At 39.1% G+C, this 22,726-nt stretch overlaps 1 protein-coding gene across 15 annotated transcripts in view; it reads left to right on the top strand.

Moving 5' to 3' along the window:
* The window catches only part of LOC144373968 (uncharacterized), a 172,525-nt gene that overhangs the window by 91,992 nt on the left and 57,807 nt on the right, over positions 1 to 22,726 (top strand). For 10 of the 15 annotated variants that reach the window (XM_078036926.1, XM_078036924.1, XM_078036925.1 and 7 more), the window contains one exon: positions 14,800 to 14,882. The exons of the other annotated variants lie outside the window; for them this stretch is intronic. In XM_078036926.1, coding sequence (XP_077893052.1) covers positions 14,800 to 14,882 — 83 coding nt within the window. The remainder of the gene's footprint in view (positions 1 to 14,799; positions 14,883 to 22,726) is intronic. 15 annotated transcript variants of the gene reach the window in all.

The following is a 22,726-nucleotide window of genomic DNA, read 5'->3' as shown; positions in this document are numbered from 1 at the left end:
CATCAGGGGAGCTCCTGGTGGGTGGGAGGGCTGCACAGGGGGAGGCAGGCTGATAGACACCTCAAATCAACCGTCATCATCGCCATTTAGGAACAGACCCCAGGGAGCAGAGGTGACAGCAGAAGAGGACCAAGTGTGAACCTGTTGCCTTGGCTTAGGCAAGAGCTGGAGTCCCCCAGGTTCTGGTGGGGGTTCCCAGCTCCGGCAGGTGGATGGATGGGGGCGCCATTTGCTGAGACAAGAAAGAGGCAACGGACCAGGTTCTGGGGTGAGATCGTGGGTTTAGTTTCTGATGTGTTGAGGTGGAACTTTGGAATTTTCAAAGAAGAGGTCAGTGTGGGAAGTTGGGTGTGGGGCTCTGGAGCTCAGAGGAGAGGCCGCTGCTGGAGATGTTGATTTGGGATGGAGACTGATGCTCAGGGCAAGAATGCTCACCTCGGAGCAGAGGACGGGACAGGTTCAAGAGGTCTTAGGAGCGCTTCTCTGGGTTGGGTTTACATTCATTTTTCTCTGTCTTACTGAAATTACCTCGTAACTGACCCTTGACTCTAATGGTGTCCCCTTCTAGAGCATTAGCAGAGTGCTGTTGTCCCATAGCCTCTTCAGCCACTCCCCGACCCACACCCTGGAGTCCAGGTGCTGGCTCCAAACTTCGAAACACCCCTGCTTTTCTCTTGGCTTTGTTCAGGAAGTGCCTGGGCTGCTCTCCCCTTCTCTTGGCCGGGAGGCGCTGTCTTCATGGCATGCCGGGCACACTGGGTACCTCACTCTGCACGTGCCTCTGCCCGCCCTGCCATCCTCTCTGGGGGGCTGGGGCCTGTGTCTTTCAGCATCACCTCGTGAGTGGTGTCTGCTCGTGAATGAATCTAGTCCAGTGCCTTTTTATTAAAGATAAAGTGAAATTGTATGTTTTGCCCAAAGATTTTTGGTGACCCGATTGAGTTTCTCAGCTCTTAGAATGTTCTTGGGGAAAACAGGAGGGAGATGAATGAAAGGGAAAGAAAAAGTCATGGATGGATCAGTTTCTATAGAAAAAGATGGGCTGTGGGCTGGTGGGGTGGGAATGAAGCTGCCCTGCTCATCTTGCTGTCTAGTTACTTGACTTTGGACCATCTGTTATATGAGCTCATCATTTATGGGAAAATACTTCACATGCATTATGTTCCAGGCTCTGTTTCACGGGCTGGGGATATGGCCATGAACGAATCAGACAGCAAGGGCCCTGGCTGTGCAGGGAGACAGAGAGGGGTAAATAAAGAGGACGATCGCAGGTTGGGAAAAGTGGTGTTTTCACAGGTGGTGGTCTATTTAGCTGATTTGTTGTTTTAGAATAGTTACATCCAAACTGAAAAGTACTTGCTTTTATTTTCATACTTCAAAATATAGATTCAAGTGGATGATTTATTTCTGGTCTTGTAGAGGATTTAAAAAGTATATTAAGGGAACTTTAAAAAATTTTTACAACCCAGATATGGTGGCACACTCCTATAATCCCAGTGGCTCAGGAGGCTGAGGCAGGAGGATCTTGAGTTCAAAGCCAGCTTCGCAAAAGCAAGGCACTAAGCAACTCAGTGAGACTGTCTCTAAATAAAATACAAAATAGGGTTGGGAATGTGGCTCAGTGGTTGAGTGCCCTGAGTTCAATCCCTAGGACAAAAAAAAAGTATGGGATCTTGGTTTATTAACTATATTCATAGAGTAAGATTGCTTCATTCCATTATACTGAGAATTAGTGTTTATGAAAAGTATTACCAGCTGTGTGTTTTTGAGAGGTGACATGATCATTTGGATTCTAATAAAAAAATAAATTTAGCATAATAAAATGCAATGAAATAAAAAAAAAACTCTAGCCAGGCATGGTAGTGCACACTTGTAGTCCCAGTGGCTCAGGACTGGAGGATCTCAAGTTCAAGGCCAACTGTAGCAACTTATCAAGGCTCTAATCAACTTACTGAGACCCTGTCTCAAACATTAAAAAATAAAAGAGCTTGGGATGTGGTCCAGTGGTTAAGCGTCCATGGATTCAGTCCTGGTACCAAAACAAAAAAGACTCAAGAAATCAGTGAACTAGTTGTTGTTCTTAAACTCCTCTGCTCAGACCTTAAGATATAATGCACTGGATAGAACAGATTCTATAATACCTTGGGGAGGAATTTTGATTTCAGGCTCTTGTTTTCTGATACTGAAGTATTTGGAAAAGACTGAAGAAGATGTAATAAATCTTAGCTTAATCTGGATAATGGACTGAAGTTTTCTACCTGTTCTTTTTTTTTTTTTAAATCAAAGTATCATTAATTGTGGTAGAAATGTAAAGGTATGGCTTCGTGAGATTTTCCTGCTGTTTTGTCAGAAATCTCAGATCTGCTTAGAATTTCGAGTTTATTGTGTGTGTGGGAAGCCTGCTTCAGGTGCTGGGAATGGAGCACTTAGGGTCACAGAGCATGAAGGAAGAAATCTTTTGGCCTTTTTCTTGTTGTTTAAGTGGGTTACTTTCTATTAGGTATGAATATATTCTCACTGTAACATTCTAGAAGTATCGGAAAACAGAACAAGCTGTGGTAGCCTCTGTTTGAAACTCTTCTCTTCTTCTTGCTCCTCTCCTCCATGTTAACAATTCTAGATGTGTGCAGATGTAGATTCCTTATATATTTTTTTAATAAACTCTTGTCCTCTTTACACAAGTGGAGTCTCTTTTTTTTTTTAAATTATTTTTAGTTGCCAATGAACCTTTATTTTATTTATTTATATGTGGGGCTGAGAATTGAACCCAGTGCCTCACACCTGCTAGGCAAGTGCTCTACCACTGAGCCACCCTCCCAGCTCCGTAGATTTCTGATTTATAATTTCACATAAAAACCCAAGAAACTTACTTGTCTGGCCCTTTAGAATTCTCTCTGGACCTTCAAAGTGACGTGAAGCTGAGCTGAGGGCGCTTCTCCAGGGCCGGGCTCTTTCTATGTTCTTAAGTGTGTGACTTTATTTAACAGTCCGCCTTGCTCAGTAGACTGAGTTCTGAGGACAAGAAGTCTTTTACTTATCTGGAAAACTGCATGGGGACTCATTGTACATTCAATAGACACCTGCTTTTGTCCTTTTTCATGATGGTCAGTCCTCTCTTCTTTTGAAAAGCCAACAGTGCAGAGGATCCAGGTTGGTTCCATCCCCCTGGATCACGACAAGCGTGTGAAGCTCACGTTGGCATTTTGTTTAGGTTTAGCATTTGGGGAAGTCAGCCTGACTTAGGATTTGGTTATGAGGGGTTGGCCTTGGGGATAGCTAAACCATGGCCTCTATTTTAATTTTTTTTTAATTTTTAACAGTTGATTCCTTTTGATCTGGGTTGAGCACCCAGGTCCAGATACAGCACACTTGGATTCCCAACCCTCCCTTTGCCTCCAAGCAACATGCACATCCCCCAAGAACCACTGTCTTGACCTCTGCAGTCAGAGGTTAGTGGGTCTGCTCTTGAGCTCCGTGTGGATAATTATTTGGCTCCCATGTCTTGAACTTAGCATAGCATTTTTGAAATCTGTGTTTTTGCATGGATTGAAAGTTTGTCCTTTTGCACTGACGTGTAATAATCCACGGTGTGTGTTGCACTTTCCTTATCTATCCTGAGGTTTATGGATATTTGAGTTCTTTCAGGTTTATAATTCTTACCAATGCAGGTGCACTGAACTTTTTTTTTTAAATGGCAATAAAATACACATAAAATGTATTGTTCCAAACGTTTTTAGGCGCCTACTTGAACAACACCGAGTATGCTCATTTTGACCTACAACCTCAATTACAATACAAGCGTTTTGTGGACCTGTGCACTCATTTTTTTTTTTTCTGGGTTAATACGTAGGAGTGGAGTTCCTGATCTCCCGTGTTGAACTTTTAAAGAAACTGTTTTCCAAAGTGGTTGTGCGTTCTTCAACTCCCTCCCGTGGCCTGTAAAGGTTCTCTGCATCTTCGTCACACACAGTGCTGTGAGTCTTGTGAATTTCCATCCCACTGGACACTATCCCACTGGACACTTGTTAGGTTATAATTCATGACCCCCAGAATACCCGCTGTGACACCCATGATTGGGACCGTGTGCAAAATGCGCAGCCTCCACTCCTGGCGAGGTTTTTGGTCTGAGTTGGAGACTGGTGTGTGTGTGTGTTTCTTGTCTAATTTCAGGGCAGAGGTAGTGACTTGGGTATTGTCAAAGGAGGGATTGTTTTTACGAATGGGTAAATCCAAGCCATGGAAACCAGCAGGCAGCCAGATTGAGGGCTGTGAAGAAATCACCAACGTGGCACCGAGGGCTCTCTTTTGGGGGAGCGCTCTCCTTCAGGATCATGTTACTTTGCTGCATTTCTGCTTTGGTAGTGATTCATCCAACCACCAGTCTGTTAAAGTAAAGCCCAAGGATTAAGCTTTCTGAGCTCCAGTTTGATTTATCTTCTGGTTTGCTGGCCGTTCCCTCCTGAGGTTCTTTTACTAACCCCAGTCCCCAATTAGGAATGCCCTTCCTGCTCCCTCCCAGCCCCGTGGACTCAGTACACCCTTCAGCCCTGGGTCCGTTTATGAGATTTTACTCACGACGTCTGACAGGCAGGAACTGCACTTTTAACCTTTTAAAACCTCAGTGCTTTGCAAGATGCCGTTCCTCCTTCCACTGCGCGATGGCGTTCATGTGACCCTCCTTTGAATTGCTGTGGAGCTTAGGGTCCATAATACTCCCTTGGCCATTCAGTCACCTGGCATTTTATTATCTTGACAGTAAATAGAGTATGACTGGCTAAGAGCAAACAAATGGCCAGCACTCACACTTCTGAATAGGTGCAGTGTTCAAGCTTGTCTTCAAAACAGTTGCCTTGGAAAATTACACGTTACACCCAATGCTGGTTTTGTTAAAAATGGTGGCTAGTAATTAGAAAAAACCCCAAAGGTAAAAGCGCATGTGTACACACACACACACACACACACACACACACACACACACACACACACTCACACTTGCAGAGCACATTCTATGTGTCAGGCACAGTCTGTGTAACTATGCCTGTGAAATGCACAACTTTACTAATCTGCTTTCTGTCTCGGCAGATCTCCCCATTTTGGATATTTTATCTCCAAGGAATCTCACATTATGTGGTCTTTTGTGATTGGCATCTTTCACTTAGCGTAATGAATGGTGCTTGCATGTAGTTAGCACATGTCAGTACTTCATTTCTTTCTTTCATTTTATTTTATTTTTTCTAGTACAAGGGATTGAACTCAGGCACTCAGCCACTGAGCCACATCCCAGCCCTGTTTTGAGACAAGGTCTCGCTGAGTTGCTTAGGGCCTTGCTTTTGCCGAGGCTGGCTTTGAACTTGCAATCCTCCTGTCTTAGCCTCCTAAGCTGCTGGGATTATAGGCACACGCCACCACGCCTGGCTCATTTCTATTGTTGTTGTTGTTGTTGTTATTATTACTACTACTACTTCATTTTTTGCCTTCAATGTGTTGCAGATTTTTTTTTCTTTTTTTATGTGGTACTGGGAATTAGAACCCAGGGTTTTGTTTAGACAAACACTCTACCAACTGAACATATCCCCAGCCCTCATTTCTCTTTATTGATGAATAATTGTCCATCCTGTGGATAGTCCACGTTTGCTTTATCCCAAAGATAGAGTGTTTAAGAAGCAGTGCTAGCTCCTGGATAAAGCTTGGTTTGAGCAAGATGCAGACCACAGTGCCTTCTCCGCTGTTCTTCATCTGCGACAAAGCCAGGGCAAAACATGCCCTTTGCTTTGCCGATTTGCCCTTGAGCTCCAGGAAAGCGGCTGGGATCTCAGCCCTAGGATGGAACTCCTGGAGCAGTAATAGAATGGGTGTATTTTTCATATCCCAGTGACACTTTCTCTTGAGTGATCTCTGTCTAATTCCCTGTTGATACATACTATATATGGTTTGAGAATGCTAAACATATTTCAAAAACTTCAGAACCAAGCATCATTCATCCTAAACCATAATGGGTTTTAGACTAAGCTTTCTGTAGTGTTGTTCTCAGTTGTCCTGGAGTTGGCTAAGATGGACTGCCATGCACTAGTGATACTGATACTCTGTAGGCAAGCTACTTATAAGATTTAGATGAAATGGACTGCTGTAGATAAATTATAGGACACACAGTGATATCTAGTTATCATGAATAATCCATTCTGTCACAAAGTACCGGTTGAGAAATAGTTTGGGATAAAAAAAGCCACCTCTGGGACTGCTGAATTTTTGGAAGGAGAAACCTCTAGAAGTGAACATGTGATTCCTTCAGGATACGTTGTATTAGTCAGCTTTCTGTTACTGTGACAAAATACCTGAGCAAATCAAGTTAATAAGGAAAGAGGTTTGCTTTTGGCTCATGGTTTCAGAGGTGTTGGTCCACAGTTGCTTGGCCTTATTGCTTAGGGCATGAGGTGGCACAGTACAGTATGGTAGGCATGCAGGAGGTGTGTTTGCCTCATGGAGTCTGGAAAGCAAAGAGGGAGACAGGAAGGGCCCAGGGTATGCCCCCAGTGGCTTAACTTCTCCTACCAGGTCCTCTCCTCTTCAAGGCTCCACCACCTCTAACAGCACCATAGGCTGCAACCAAGCCTCAGCATGTGGCCTTTGGGGAACAGTCATCCAAGCCACAAACATGTGTTAATTGTTTTTTGTTTTATAAATATTACTTATAAATATTCATAAAACAAATTGAGACATTTTAAAGGTGAATCCTAAGACCATATCCCCTGGCCCTTCTATATCCTCTGGCTCTCCCAGGGGCTGCTCTGACTCCATCCTTCAGTTTACTGTGGCATCGAAGAATGGGATCAGGGTGACTTTGGTTCTTTTAGGTCTAAGGATAACGAGTTGGTTTGGAGAAGGCTGCTCCTGTGTACACGTGCGTGCCTGTGTGTGCGCGCCGGGACAGAGCCTTCACTTACACACACACACACACACACACACACACACACACACACACACACACACACACAGAGCCCACGCGCCCCCACTGAGCCACACCCCCAGCCCAGTGGTTCTCCTTCTGGCAAAAGGTTTCTGCAGTTTGGTTCTGCAGTGTGAAAGTTCCCTCCAGCCCCTGAGAAACTCGCAGTTGGTAGTGTAGGTCCCCCTGTGGCCTAATCCAGAGCTGCCCTGCTCTGCAAAACAGAACCAAGTGGGGAAAGCCCACAGAAAGAGAACAGCAGATGGCAAAGCCGTTTTCCCTGTGGGGAATCTGAGACTGGGCGGTACCAGGTCTCTTATCCAAGATCCTGATATCTAAAGAGGCGGGCATTTAAAAAACGAAATAGAGAAGTGCATCTGGGAAACCGAGGCGATCTCTCCTGAAGGCCATTTTTAGCAATTGTCGTGTTGCTGTGGGCCGGAGGTGAGCCTGGCCCAGCTCTTGCTCTCGGCACCTTGGTTCATCAGACCATTCCCCAGGTGGACCCGGAGCACTGATCTCCCTTCCACTGCATGGCCACCGAAGGTCCCTTGGGTGGCTTGGAAGGTGATGTGGTCCTGGTTGGTTGATCCTGGTTGAATGGTTGTGAAAGTGGGAGGGGGACCAGGGAGGGAGACATGGTGAGCCTGGGCCCTCCTGGGGCACGGCCAAGCACAGACTTTCAGGGATCCTAAGCACTTTGCGTTAGGCCTGGGCCTAGAACCCGCATTCTGCACAGGTCTCCCAGGCGGTTCTGCCGGGGTGGCCCACCTGGAAAAGTGTCACACACTCCGCAAAGAGGAGCGAGGACAACTTCTGCAGGTGGAGGAATTTAACTTTCTGCCAAACTTAACTCATTCCCAAGGTTTTGGGAATACATTTGTCCTGTGAGGGGGGTCACACCTGTGTTGCCATAGGCATCTTCGCGTTACCACTTACGGAACATCTGGGATAAAGGATAGAGTGGCACTTCAGTCTCCAACCCCGGTTATGAACTCTTTGCTGCCTCTGTTTCGTGCCTTGTCCCTGCTTTTCTACACATGATGGCGCTTCCACGCGGTCCCAGTGGGTGATCTCTCGTCTCTGTGAGGGGACGCCACGTATGTGTGGGTGAGTGTGGAAGCTAGGATTTGGGTGTGCGGGGTCCCTTCAGCCACTGTTGGGGCCCATGTGAGTCTAAGGTGGGCATCTGCAGTGGATAGCTGTCTCTCTTTGGTGAGAAAGGCAGCTCTAGGAGCCTTTTGAGGTTGTTTGCTGAAATGGCAACTGTTCTAGTAAGTGAAGTGTCTTGCGCTGGAACAGCTTGAATGAGTGTAAGAGAAGCCCAGGCATCCTTTCAGGCCTCGGTTCTCAATCCCGCAGATGAAAACATCGCACTTGCCTCTGTCTCGGGTGTGGTGGGCTGTGCCATGGCGTGTCTTGGAATCGCTGATGCCACAGTTCCTAGAAAGCAAGATGGAAGTGAGATTGACGGACAGCCAGACCCTAAAGGTTAACGGCACCGAGAAGAATAAAGAGCCCGAGACTTCATCATGAGATACGAGCGTCAGTGGTTGCAATCCACTCATCTATTTAATTTGCCACAAGTTAATATAGCCCAGTAGACCCCCGAATGGGAGTGTTTCAATTTTGCTTTCTTCATTAGTCTAATTCCCATGACCTCATGTCAAGGCTGAAACCACTTAAGAACATTCTAGGATGGGAACCGTTTTAAAGCACTGTCAGCATGGCGTTAAAGATAGTAGGTTGGTAAGACACAGGTAGGTCCTGCACCCTATTAATAATGTGACATTACATTTCTTTGTTACGTAAAGCCATTAAATTAAGGCTCTGGGAAAACGCATGGAGTTTCCATGGATTTCACTATTGTTTGCTGCCTGGGTATCACATGGTGGGGGTTTAGCAATGGCGGAGCCTCATCATCAACGTAGACTGGCCTATCAAGAAGCAGAATGGAAAGAGAATGGCTTTTAGGAGGACATTTGCCATCGAGTTGATATGCTTTTTAAAAGAGGAAAGGATGAGGCGGACATGGTGACCACATCTGTCATCCCAGCGACTGGGAGGTTGAGACAGGAGGATCGAAAGTTTGAGGTCCACCTCAGCAATTATGATCATTAAAATAATATCTGACATTTTCTAAAGGTTTACTAAGTGCCAGGCATGGTGTGAAGAATGTGACAGTCACTTCAACCTCACTACACGTCTAGGTAATGGGACACTCATCATTGTTAGAGTCTGTAAACAAGTCAAGATGGTGCCTGGCATTTTGCAGAGGGAGTGGTTTGTGAAGTAACCTCAGCAATTAATTAAGTGTGGAGATTCCTTATTGGTTGACTGCTAAATCTAGTTTATGTTAATTAAGATAAACTGTTTGGAATATATATACCCCTCCTGTCATACAAGAAATGGCTCCCACTCCTGCTGTATCAATGTACACAAGTTGCTTGTAACCCTCTGGTTAGTTGGCAAATCGTCATTCCCATTTGCTTGGAAATTGAGGCTTGGGCAACTCTGAGGCAGCAACAGCTCTGAAAAGAGCAAGATTTCAATTTGGGAAGTCTTAACTGCTGCGTGTATTCGAATGTTAGAATTGATTGTACCACTTGTGGAGGTGTTTAAAAACTGAAGGGAAAGAAAGTATCCGACCCCATGGAAAGTTGAATTCCCCCAAGCCCATGGGAGTGGATGAGTCCAATGAAGTTCCCATACCCCACTCCCACCTGAGCCCCACTGGTTGACAAGAGTTTTGATGGAGTGACTATTTGGGTCCCTTGGGACTGAGTGCCAAGCTTCCTATTGTTAAAAGATGGTATGGAGTCCCCAGAGCCAAGTCTGGCATGGAACAGAAAGAAGAGGAGACTCCAAAACTATATCCACCTCAATGAACTCAGGTTAGGGAGAAACAGAATAATCACCATGAATGGACACTATGGAGACCATTTTCCAGCCCTGGAGAGACAGGTGCCCCAAATAACTCTAATGGGACTTGGTTCCAAGAAGACTGGTGAGGTCTGAGTTAGAGGTAGTTTAATTTGGCAAATTAAAAAAATGAGGAGCTGGGAATGTGGCTCAGTGGTAGAGTGCTTGCCTCTCATGTGCTAAGGCCCCAAGTTTAATCCCCAAAATAAATGTGAGTCCCCTTATAACTAAGAACCACTGAACAAATTCAATACTATAGAGTTGAAGGTAGAGGAAAGGGATGGTAAAAAGACTTTATACTGGGGTGACGGATCAAAAACTAGAAAGTTTACATTTCTTGTTTGAAGTAGTAGAAGTTAGTAACCAGAGGAACTGGTTTTGAAGGATTAAGTTGTAAACAATATAAAGAATTTAATTCAATCTTCATGATCATAGTAAGAAATTACTTTAACATAATTCTAAGAACTCAGACCAAATCTGCTTTCTATTTCTGTGATGAACAATACTGGGACCAAAACCAAATATACCTTATCTGCTTACTCCAAAGTAGACCCACACCTGGAAAATAAGACTGGGGAATATCTAAACAGACTAGTATCAACAATAGAAAAGAGAACAGAAGCATCAGCTACAGAAAGAAATCAGAAAAAAACTTCTACAGTTGTGCCATCCAGGAAAACATCAGGAACTCATGCTAGGCAGCCTGCACCTGGTACTAAAGAGCCCTTAAAATAACACATATCTGGAAAGGTCGCTAAATTGACTCTTGATATTTTCATTCGCCAGTTTCCAAAGTCATGAAACTTGTAATATGATATTTCCTATTTAGTATATATCAAAGGATATGGTCCTTAAAAAGTAAGTGATATCATAAAATAGGAACAAACAATGAGAATAGCTAATGGTTTTTTTTTTATTTTTGCACAATTACATGTTCCTAAACTTGTGCTATACATTGTACATGTGTTATTTCATTTAATTCTGAGTCCTAGGAAATCGGTACCATTATCTCACTTAGGAGTAAATGGAAGAGATACTAAGGAATGCACGAGAGATCAAAAAGCTAGGTGGAACAGGTGGTCTCTAACCCAGGTTTGATAGCATCCCCTATCCCTAAGGAGTACACTTCTGAGTTATTGACTATATTTCTTTCCCTGTGCCACCAAGAAATTGAGTGAAATATCTTCAAGTTATATGTAATATTTTTTCCCAAATGCTAGGAGAGGGAAAAGATATGAGGTTTAAGTTTTAACAGCCCCTATTTAGACTTTTACCTATCTTCCCCTCCTTTTTTCAAGAAAATAAAGCTTTAGAGAAGGAAACATTCTAAAATGATTTCTTGAAGCCCAGCATGGTGATGCACACCTATAATCCCAGAGACTTCAGAGGCTGAGGCAGGAGGATCGCAATTTGGAGGGCAGCCTCAGCAACTTAGAGAGGCTCCAGTAACTTAGTGAGATCTTATCCAAAAATTAAAAAAAAAAAATAAAGGGCTGGAGATGTAGGTCAGTGGTTAAGCATCCCTGAGTTTAATTTCCAGCACCAAAAACAAATAAATATATAAAATTTCTTTAAAATGTAAAGAATCAGCCATTACATCTTATTTGATTATTTCTATATCACATTTTGCCTCATATCTTATATTTAAAAAAATACCCACCATATCATATTTGTTATTTCCACCAGTCTCAAGAGGTTTGATAAAGAAAACCATGTAGACAGAATAATAACCCTTCTGATGAGTTTATTGCTTCAACTTTATATTTAGATTGTGTTAGAAAGAATCAGTGGGCACATACTCTTCTTGGGAAACATACACGCATATTTAAACCAGCTCATACTTCTTTTGTGGAAACATATCAACAGCTTGCAAGTGGGTACAAAAGAATCTATTTCACTGAAAATCTCAAGTGAAATAATAGTGAAGGAGAGAGTGATTGTACAAGACAAACTGTATGTACACACTCAAGGAGCACGGCTCTCTTCTATTATGTGTGATACAGGTAAACTCCAAACTTGGAAGGTTAGCTTTGAATAAGATGTCACCTTCCTATTCAAAGTCATTAGAGAAAAAAGCAGTGCTTCTTAATCCTCAGGGCCTTTTACAAAAAAAAAAATGAGGCTCCAATTTCAAATATTCTGCCTGCCCTGGCCTCCTGGAGATTTACACTTGAGAGACCTCTGACATGATTTTAATGTATATGGCTCATGACTCATACTTTGAAAAACACTGCTGTGGATAATTGTGAATCCAAGCATGGATTTTAGTCAGTCTAAATCTAAGTTTGAATCATGGCCCTTCTATGAATGGACAAGGCAACTTAATCTCTTTCAATCTCAGTTCCTCCATCTGTGAAATGGGAGGATACCAACTATCTTTTATAGGTGTTGCAAATTTTTAAAACATAGAATATATTCTTATAAAAGTGTATTCTTAACCTGCTGTGCTTATGAAGTCCCCAAATTTCATAAAAGCCTTATAAGGTATTCAAATAGTCCTCTCTACATTTCAAAATATTAGAACATCAGGAGAGTCTATTGCCTAATTTGGTCATACTTGGTACGATAATTGTAACTGGTCTCGCTGGATCCCTTCATGCAGTGAATAAAATAAATTCCAAAGCACAGAGAACCAATTAATTACTTATCAAAGTATTGTGCAGATGTTTTCTAATAATAACATTCTATATAGCTATTTGATTTTTAAAGAATACACATATACTAATTAACTATAGTTTGCGTTATAAATCAGGATGGAAACATATTTTGATATTAAAATCCAAGTTTCTAGAAGACCTGTGCTTTTGACTCTTTCATGGATCTCTGATGTTCGCACAGTTAAGTGCACAGTCTTCAGGCACCACTCTGGGAATTCTGACATGGTGAATGTACTCCTGTCCCACAGAGGAGATGGACATACAGAACACTGCAAGAGTCAGTGCTGGCCCCCTCTTGCTCCTCCCAGTCACTACCAGTCCCATCAACCTTATCAACACCCATTAATTTTATCACTTTCAAATTTCAAATAAATGAATCCATAAAAGTATATGCTGTTTTCTGTCCAGATTTCTCTCTCATCTTGTGTCTTTATGTCTGAGATTCATCTATACATATTGTTTGTAGGAATAGTTTCTTTTCTTTTTTTTCAATATTCCTGGGTCACAAGGATCTATCTATAGACATTTGGGTTGTTTCCATTCAGGGATATGATACATAAAGTAACTAAATATTTTGTCCATGATTTGTAGTAAATGTGTACTTACAGCAGAATTGCTGGGTAGTAGGTTAGTCAAGTGTCTAGTTTTAGTTAACACTACCCTCTATTTTTTTGTACCAGCTATTGAACCCATGGATATTAAACCATGGAGCCACATCCCTGTTCCTTTTTTGGGAGTGGTGCTGAGGATTTAATTCAGGGGTACTTGACCACTAAGCCACATCCCCAACCCTAGTTTTGTAGTTTTATTTAGAAACAGAGTGTCACTGCATTGCTTAGTACCTGGCTTTTGCTGAGGTTGGCTTTGAACTCATGATCCTCCTGACTTAGCCTCCTGAGCTGCTGGGATGACAGGCTGTGCCACCACACCTGTCCCTTTTATTTACTTATTTTTTTTTTAGAGACAGAGTTTCACTAAGTTGCTTAGGGCCTCACTAAGTTGCTGAGACTGCTCTTGAACTTTGATCCTCCTGACTCAGCCTCCTGAGCTGATGGGATGTCAGACATGAACCCAGCTAACCCCTAAATTTTAATGCAATAATTTTATCAATTTATACTCCCACCAGCAGTGTATGGGTTTAGATCTTCCAACATCGTCAGATTAGCAATCTTGGTATTCGCTATCTTTTCCATTTTAGCTATGATGGAGCATCTACAGTGATGATGTGTTTTAGTTTACATTTTTCTCATAGTCAATAAAGTTAGACTTCTTTTCTTGTCTATACTGTGCATTTAAATATCTTTTTATAAATGTTTTTTCCCATTTCTCATTTGAGCTACCTATCTTTCTTTCATTTTTATTTTTAATAAATGTTTTAGGGGAATATTTTAGACTTACAGATATACAAGGCATTCCTGTATACCCCTCATGCACTTCTATTTAATGTTTTATATTATGGCACCTTTGTTAAAATTTAGAAACCTACATTGATACATTACTAACCAAACTTCAGAATTGATTTGGATTTTTCTCATTTTTTCCACTACAATATTCTTCTTCACTTCTGTAATTCAAATTAGAATATTGCATTGCATTTAGTCAATATTTTTTCTTAGTCTCCTCTGGTTCAGAACAACTTCTCAGTTTTTTTACTTGTTTTCTGTGACCCTGACAATTTAAAAATGTATTCACATTAGCCAGATAGAATATCCCTGATAGAATTTATAGAATGTCCCTATTATGGTTTAGATATGAGGTAGACCCTGAAATTCTTGTTAGAGTAGGAATGTTCAGAGGTGAAGAGATTGGATTATGAGGGCTGTAAACTAATTACTGGATTAATTCATTTGATGGATTAATGATTCTAATGGACTAACTGGGTGGTAACTGTAGGCTGTAGGAAGTAGGTGATGGGGGTAACATGCCTTTCAGGTTATATTTCTCTGGTGACTTACTTGTGGGTTGTTTCTCTTACCACCCCTGTCCTTCCTGGCAGCCATGAGTTCAGGAGCTTTCCTTTGCCCCTCTATTCTGCCTCACTTCAAGTCCAGAGCAATAGAGCCCACCGACCTTGGACTGAACCTCTGAAACTGTGAGCCTGAAATACACTTTGACTCCTCTTACTTGGTCTTGAGTATTTTGGTCACAGCTATGTAAATCTGACTAACACAGCCCCTCAATTTGAATTTGATGGGAGTATGTGATTAGATGGGAATTACAGACTTTGTAAAGAACACCACACACAGCCTGAGGGCCCTTTTCATCTTATCCCATCAGGGTTACCGAATAGCCATATAACTCATCCTGACGATGTTAAGTTCTTGGTTAAGGTGATGTTTAATCAGGCTCCTGCTCCTCTGGTAAGTCATTATATTTCACTTTTTATACACTATTTCATGGAAGTGAGTCATTAAATCTAGTGAAAACTGGACATCATTACTTTTTGATCTATGGTTTTAATGAACTCAAGATATGGACCTCGCATTGTTCACATACATGTACTATTTAACTTCCGTATCATCAAAGAATATACTCCATATGATTTTAATTCTTTGACATTTGTCAACACTTGCTTGATGACCCAGCATATAGTTTTTATTTTTATAAATGTTCTATGTGTCCATAAAAAAGAATGTGAAATGCTTTGCATTTTTTTGTACAATATTATATAACCCCACACATACACACATTTGCTCACTGTATTTCTCAAATATTATATGCTTTACTGAGGTTTTCTAACCTTTATTTTATTTGTTTATTTTTATGTGGTGCTGAGGATCAAACCCAGGGCCTCGAACGTGCTTGGTGAGCATTCTACCGTTGAGCCACAACCCCACTTTACTGAATTTTTGACAAGAAAGATAAGTTAAAAAAAATCTCTCACTATGCAGCTGGGGATGTAGCTCAGTGGCACAGTGCTTGCCTAGCACGTGTGAGGCCTTAGACTCCTTCCCGAACAGTATCATAAAATGAAATTTTAAAAAAGAACTCTCACTATAAAGATTATGGATTTGTTTATTTCTCTTCTTATTTGTATCTGGATTTGGCTTTATTTTATTTTATATATTAGTTTTTTTGTTGTTGTTTATGGACATTTATTTTATTCATTTATTTTTATGAGGTACCGAGGATTGGATCTAGTGCCTCACAGATGCTAAGCAGTCACTCTAAAACTGAACCACAACCCCAGCCCTTTATTTTATATTTAGAATATTTTATTTTTAACCTGTTCAGGGTTTACAGAGCTTCATGACTCTTCAGTCTGATATCCTTGATCAGTTTCAAAAAATATTTTTCCAGTATATCTTCAACTATTTCTCCTGTTTTATTTCCTCTCTCCTCTTCTTCTAGAACTTCAACTAAACATTGATTACCCTTAATACATTTTTATCAAGTTCTATATGCTATTATCTATATTTTTCCATTCATTTTTCTTCTTTGAACTTCAAGTATAATATTTGCTACTTACCAACTTCCAGTTTCTCAATTCTCTATTTTCAGCTCCCTAATTCTATTCTGTTGTCTCATCTGCAGTTATATTTTGACTTCTTGTTTTTTTCTACTATAAAATTTCCATTTAATGGTGTTTTTGTACATTTTAATGTTTGGATGACATTCTTTTGTTTTGAATCTACTTTCTTTAACTTACTGATTATATTAAAGATTATATTTCTGTTAACCCCCAAATCTATACCAGCTATTTCTATTGCTATTTTGTTTTGTTTTGTATTTATCCTGTTAGCTTTTGTCATTTGGTCCTGTTTTCTGGCACCCATGATCTTTTAGATTGAGCACTGACATTACGCATGAACGGTGGCAGAGATTCTGGATGATCTTATATTTTTTCAGAGAAGATGTTACTCTCCTCTTCCTGAGAAACAGGAAACCCTGATAGAATCATGGATTAAAATAATAGAAGTCTTTTATGGGGAGGGTACAGTGATTGAACTCATGGGTACTCAACCACTAAGCCACATCCCCAGCCCTATTTTTTTTTTTGTATTTTACTTAGAGTCAGAGTTTCCCTGAGTTGCTTAGTGCCTCACTATTTTGAGGCTGGCTAAGGATCCTCCTGCCTTAATGTACCAAACCTCTAGGATTACAGGCATGAACCATCACACCCAGCAATGGAAGCATATTAGTAAGACTTTGTAAAAGCTTATCTATTACTGATTTATCCCTAGCATCAGCCATAACACTTTAGAAGTCTCATCTAAAAGCCTGGAAATTTTACTTTTGGCAGATTCTATATTATATTTTTGTTTGTTTCTTCCCCAGACTGCCAAAGCTCTGATAAACTTTTTAGCCTCTTAACTTTTTAATTTTTTTTCTGGATTTCTTAGCCTTTTACTCCATTCATGCATAGTTCAGGAATTAGCTAATGCCTTGAAGAGAAATTTTGTAAGGAATTTTAAGAGCACTCTTCTTCAGGATCTTGACTCCCTGTAAGTTCTTTCTCCTTCACTAGCCCTGAAGTTCAAATTTGATCTCTTCATCCTAGTGATATTGCTGCAAGTTCTAGATCTCTGCTTTCTGTAAAATCCTTGCCTGCCTAATTACTCCATTTTTCAGAATAAAAATTTCACTTGACTAAACAATATGCAGAATAAAAAGATTTAATTTATTGTACATATGCATATCTTAATATTTCTTCTGTTTACTTGCATATATGACATACTATTTGTTGGAAACCAAAGAAACTTATATTTTTAAAAAATCAAGATTTGCTCATCTTTAAATCAATACCAATGTCTACCAACTTATCATGTCATGCATGCAAATGTAAATATACATTTGAGTACAGAAAGCCATTCACAAAAAGTCAAATATTCTTCTACATATATAATTTTCATAATATCTTAGAGCTAGAAGAAACTTTAAGGAAAATTAGAGATTATATATGGAAATAGATGGATAGATAGCTATCTTCTCCCAATAAAGACACAGAGCTCCCAAAATTATCTTGAGGTAACCTAAAAGATATATCCAAAATTACAGGTAGATCACAAATTCTTCAGACTCCCACTACAATACAATTTCTCCTTTATGTACTCCCCAACACATAATTTTCCTATAGCAAACTCCTGTACCTACAGCAATAATTACCTCCTGCTTCTATACCATAGTACATAAGAATTAAAGGATTTGGAAACTCTTTCATATTAAGATATAAAGGGGAAGATATTTTCTTCTTCTGAATTTCATGTAATAGCCATTTAGATTTTTATTCACTAAGCATTTGCTAGGCTACCTATTAGCCTAGCAAATGCTTAGGATTTGGAGATGCAGATGGTTCATTAGAATTTTTTGTTTATTTCAACTGGAATAATTTACTGAGTACATGATTTATTAGGTAGCTGTAGCAGACACATCAGGTGCTCTGAATCATGTCCACCTAGCCTTACATTTGATTTTGACCAGGTTGGAATAGTAATTTATGATTTGCTTCAGATGATAAGATCTCATCTCTAGTCCCTAATGAATATCTTTACTTTCTGCCCCATGCCTGTCTTGGAAGCTTGAAAGAATTCTCTTAACCCATACTTATATGGAGAGAAAGAACAGAGTCCCATCTTGGCCAATGGACAAGAGCTAATTGATATGCACTCCTGCCTCCCAGCCATTGTGCAGAAGATTGGGAGAGGCAGCAGTCTATGTGCTACTTAGTAAGTTCCAATAGAATTGAAGCTTATTTCCCACAGCAAGTTAAAATATCAGACTTATGTTTCTCCTTTGTTGCTCTTCAATCTCATTCTTTGTGCTCTCTTATGACTACTTTCAAGACCAACTTTTGGAGGGACCAAAACATAATTATATATATAGAAATAGATGGATAGATAGCTATCTTCTCCCAATAAAGACACAGACCTCCCAAAAGTTATCTTAAGGTAATCTAAAAGATATATCCAACCTCACAGGTAGATCACAAATTCTCCAGACTCTCACTACAATACAATTTCTTCTTTATATACTACCCAACAGTTTTCCTGTAGCAAACTCCTATAGCAAACTATTCAAATTCCATATATAACTCCAACACTAAATTCCCCCATTTAAAAAAATATCCCTATTACAAAACCCTCTCTTCTTCAGTTTCACATGGGCCATTCCTCAGCAGCTTCTGATAGTTATTCTTAAATTTGAAAATGAAAAGCAAAGTGAGAACCTTACTCTATCTTTTGTAAAAAGTACAACATATTTAAATAAATTCTAATTCCATTATAGGGGTTCAATATGGGCATCATCAAATTTTGCTAGTGTTTCTGAAAGACACTGGTACTGAAATCAATGAAAACAACCAAAATAGAATATGGAAATAATAGCCATAAACATCCGGTTATTCTTTACAGAACATGAGTGCTCTGATGAGTATTTTCTGTCTTGATGAGACTGCAGGTCTACTGGTGATATGGTTTCTGCTTTAATCTTTAATTATGACTACAATATCATTTTTCATATGTATCTTTCTATGGTTATATAAAATAAGATATATGAGGGGCCATTTATCTATAGCATGACTCTGATAACATTGCTGCATGTTGCTACAGAAACCCAGATCATGGTCATACGTTTTTGTAAAAATAGGAAATACAAAGACATTAAGACTTTCAGCTCCGCTCTTTAATTCTTGTTTTGTTTGGACACAAAGTCTGACCTTCACTTCATTTGACTGCCTTATTTGCATCACAACTCAGGTAGTACATCTTGATTCTTGTTTTGCTCCATAAAATGGGTGTCTTGGCAATTTGCACATCAATAAATGGCACTGAGAAGAGCAAATGAGTTTAACAAATGTGTTGAATTTTCTTTTAAATATGTATGCTGGCGATATTCTTGTAATTCTATTGGCCATATCATTATATTGTAAAAATTATGCTGATTCTGTCTCTGATATATTAACTGCATAATTATTCAAAGCTATCAGCCTAGCAGTTATTTTTTTTTTCTAAAAAGAACTTTTCATTGAAAATACTTTCAAATAGATTAAACTCATTTTTATTCCCCCTGGCAATGGTATGTTATGTAGGTCACAATAACTGGATAACCTTTTCTGATTCATTTCAATGTATCTCACATAAGCAAAAAAGGAAAAAAAGAAAAAAGAAAAACGAGGCCCATGTTCTGCTTTGCCTAGTATTTTAAAGAAGTTTATATTCGTCAGCAAGTCTTGCTACTGTCTATTGTTTGAAGGCTAAGGCAGAAGTCTTTCAACAGAAATAAAATTTGTTTACATGAATACTTTCATTTGCTTTGTTTCTAATGATAATATCAGCTATTACAAATTAGCAAATAAGAAGCTACAAAACAGTAGGTTTGTACCATATCATTATTTCTTTTGATTATACTGAAAAAATTTGTTCATCCTTCAGTTTGACTTAAGAAACTGTGTGACCTAAAACTAAAACTGAACTAAATTATACTGAATTTTTTCATGTGCCTGCGTTTTTCTGTAAGAAAAAATAGAATTTGTTTATATTTTTGTTTATTTCTTATAATCTTATTCACCTACTTTGCTACAAACTGCTCTGGATATCTTTTCATCTGTGTAGATTTTTAAAATTGTCATACAATTACACATAATAAAATACACATATATTAAGTATATAATATAAATCTTGACAAAAGTATTTAACCAAAATGCAATCATAATATTGAACTTTGTTACACACTTAAAATTCCTTTCTTACCCCAATTCTCATCCACATTCCTTCCATAGACTCAGTCATTATTCTGATTTCTTGCTTCAAAGATTAGTTTTGCCTGTTCTATAATTCCAATAAATGGAATTATGTAACATGCATTGTTTTGTGTCCTCTTTCATTAGCTCAATATGTTTTTGAGATTTTCACATATATCGTATGGTATCTTCCATGTTGTATAGCATAACTTTGAGTAAGTATATCACATTATGTTACTCAATCCTATGTTAATATAAATTTGTATTTTTTTTCCTCCCTCTCTCTCTTTCTCTCTCTCTCTTTTCCCCCTTGTTCCTCCCACTACAAATACTACATCCTTGTGAAATATTTTTACAATGAATATAAGTCTGGTTTGGAAATTAAATAACTGCGGACGTGAGCTCCCTATTGATTTGTAACATCTCTAGTTCCAAATAAAAAATGTGACCTGCTCTGTCAAAATAGATTTGGGTCATTTAGATGTTTTCTTTATCAATTGACACCATGTTAAACTTTGTCAATAGAGGGCGCCAGAGACATATTGCAGGAGACTGGGGGTCGTTTGCAGGTTGCTGCATGCCTCTCCACAGGATTGTACAAGGTGGACCTCCTTAGCCTCTCTGGCTTCAGCAACACTTGAAACTTCTTCAACCCATGTGTTCTGCCTGGCATGGCAAACAGCAGCACCAGTCACTACCATCTTTCCTTGGTAGCTCACTTACCTGGAAAGTTTTGTGAGACAGTGTCTTTGATAAGAGCATCTTTCCAAGAACCACTTTCTCCAACACTCTGGTTCCCTATCTCCACCCAAAGGGTAGTAGCTGCATCTTATATGTGCTGTTCATTTATCCGTTAGAGTTCACTTGACTTTTAAATCTCTAAATTCTTGTTTTACTTAATTATGTTTGTATTAAACTTCACCTGTCCAAATTTGCTCACTGTTTCTCAGCTCTGATTGAACCAGAGCTGGTAACAGAGTTGGATTGCTGGACTTTATGGCCAGTGCAAGTATAATTTTGTTAGAAATTGCCAAGCAGTTTCCCAACTGGTTGTATCATTTAGCACTCTAACAAAAATAATAGGCATTTTCTAGACACCCCATATCATCTCAAGCATTAGATACCACACGGTTTTTAAAAATGTAGTCATGCTTACTGTTTATAGTAGTTGTGGTGGCTTTGATTTGCAGTTGCCTGAAACCAATAATATTAAAACATCTTTTTACGTGTTTATTGATTATTTATATGATGCAGTTTTTGAAGTGCCTTCTCTAATTTGTCGTCCAATTTTTAAAAAAAATGGTTATCTTAAATTATCAGTTTACAGGAATCTATCCTTATATAGGTCCACTGTCAGGTAAATGTATTGCAAGTATTCTTTCCTATTCTGTGTCTAATTTTTCAATTTCTTTACTTTCTTTTAAGGAACCAACCTTTTTTTGATATTAATGATTTCCAATTTTAAAATATTTAAATTTTAGTATTACTTATAATTAAATTAATTAATCCACCTCAAATTACTGTTTGTATGTAGACTAAGTAATGGTCAAAGTTAGTTTTTCCCCAACATTGCTTTCTAATTGACCCAGAACTCTATAATAAAAAGATTTCCCTTCTCCACTGAGTTGCATTGAGTCATTTTAATTCATTTGCTTCCCTTATTATCATTGGCTATAAGAGGCCATGCAATGTTGAAAAGCAGTCATGAAACCAGATGTGCTTCTCTGACCCCAATCTTATTGTAAATGTTTTCCATATTTGACCAATAAGTGTTTTCTTTTTATAGCTTTAGTTAATGGTATACATTAAAGTACACACAAGAAAATGTACAACTGATAAATTTTGACATGTGTACATGTGTAAAGTCCTCAGCTCAATCATACTGGTAAACATATCCATCTCCCTCAAACATTTCTCTGTGTGTTCCATTCTTCCTAGCCCTCCTGTCATTTATTTCCAAGCACCAACCACCACTGCAGATTAGTTTGTTTACCACCCTCCCTGGAATTTAACATAAATACAATAATCCTACATGTGTTCTTTATTATCTGGCTTCTGCCACTCAACATAATAATTCATAGAACATTGCACACATTGCATGAATTAATAATTCAAACTGTTTTGTGGCTGAGTGATATTCCACTGTTTAGTTTTATGACTTTTTTCATTCATTAACTTACATTTTGATGGCTATATGAGTGATTTCCAGTTTCTGATTATAATAAAACTGCTATGAATATTCATGTGTAGGTTTTGTGTGTATTTTTGCTTTCATTTCTCTTAAACAAATGTCTGGTAGTTAAATGGTTAAGCCATAAATTAGTTATTTATTGAACTTGTTAAAAAGACCCCAAATATTTTTCCAAAGTGGTTACACATTTTATTTCCCATTTGCAATGTATAAGAATTCCATTTGCTTCACATCTTGCCAGCATCCTAAAATCACTGCAAATCTCAGTGGTTTTAATAGATGTGCACCAGTGGTACATAGGGTTATGAATTCATATTTCTTTAAATGACTAGTAT

The sequence above is a fragment of the Ictidomys tridecemlineatus genome, unplaced genomic scaffold (assembly GCF_052094955.1).
Source record: "Ictidomys tridecemlineatus isolate mIctTri1 unplaced genomic scaffold, mIctTri1.hap1 Scaffold_54, whole genome shotgun sequence".
Lineage (NCBI taxonomy): Eukaryota > Metazoa > Chordata > Mammalia > Rodentia > Sciuridae > Ictidomys > Ictidomys tridecemlineatus.
This window is presented reverse-complemented; position numbering and strand designations above follow the sequence as displayed.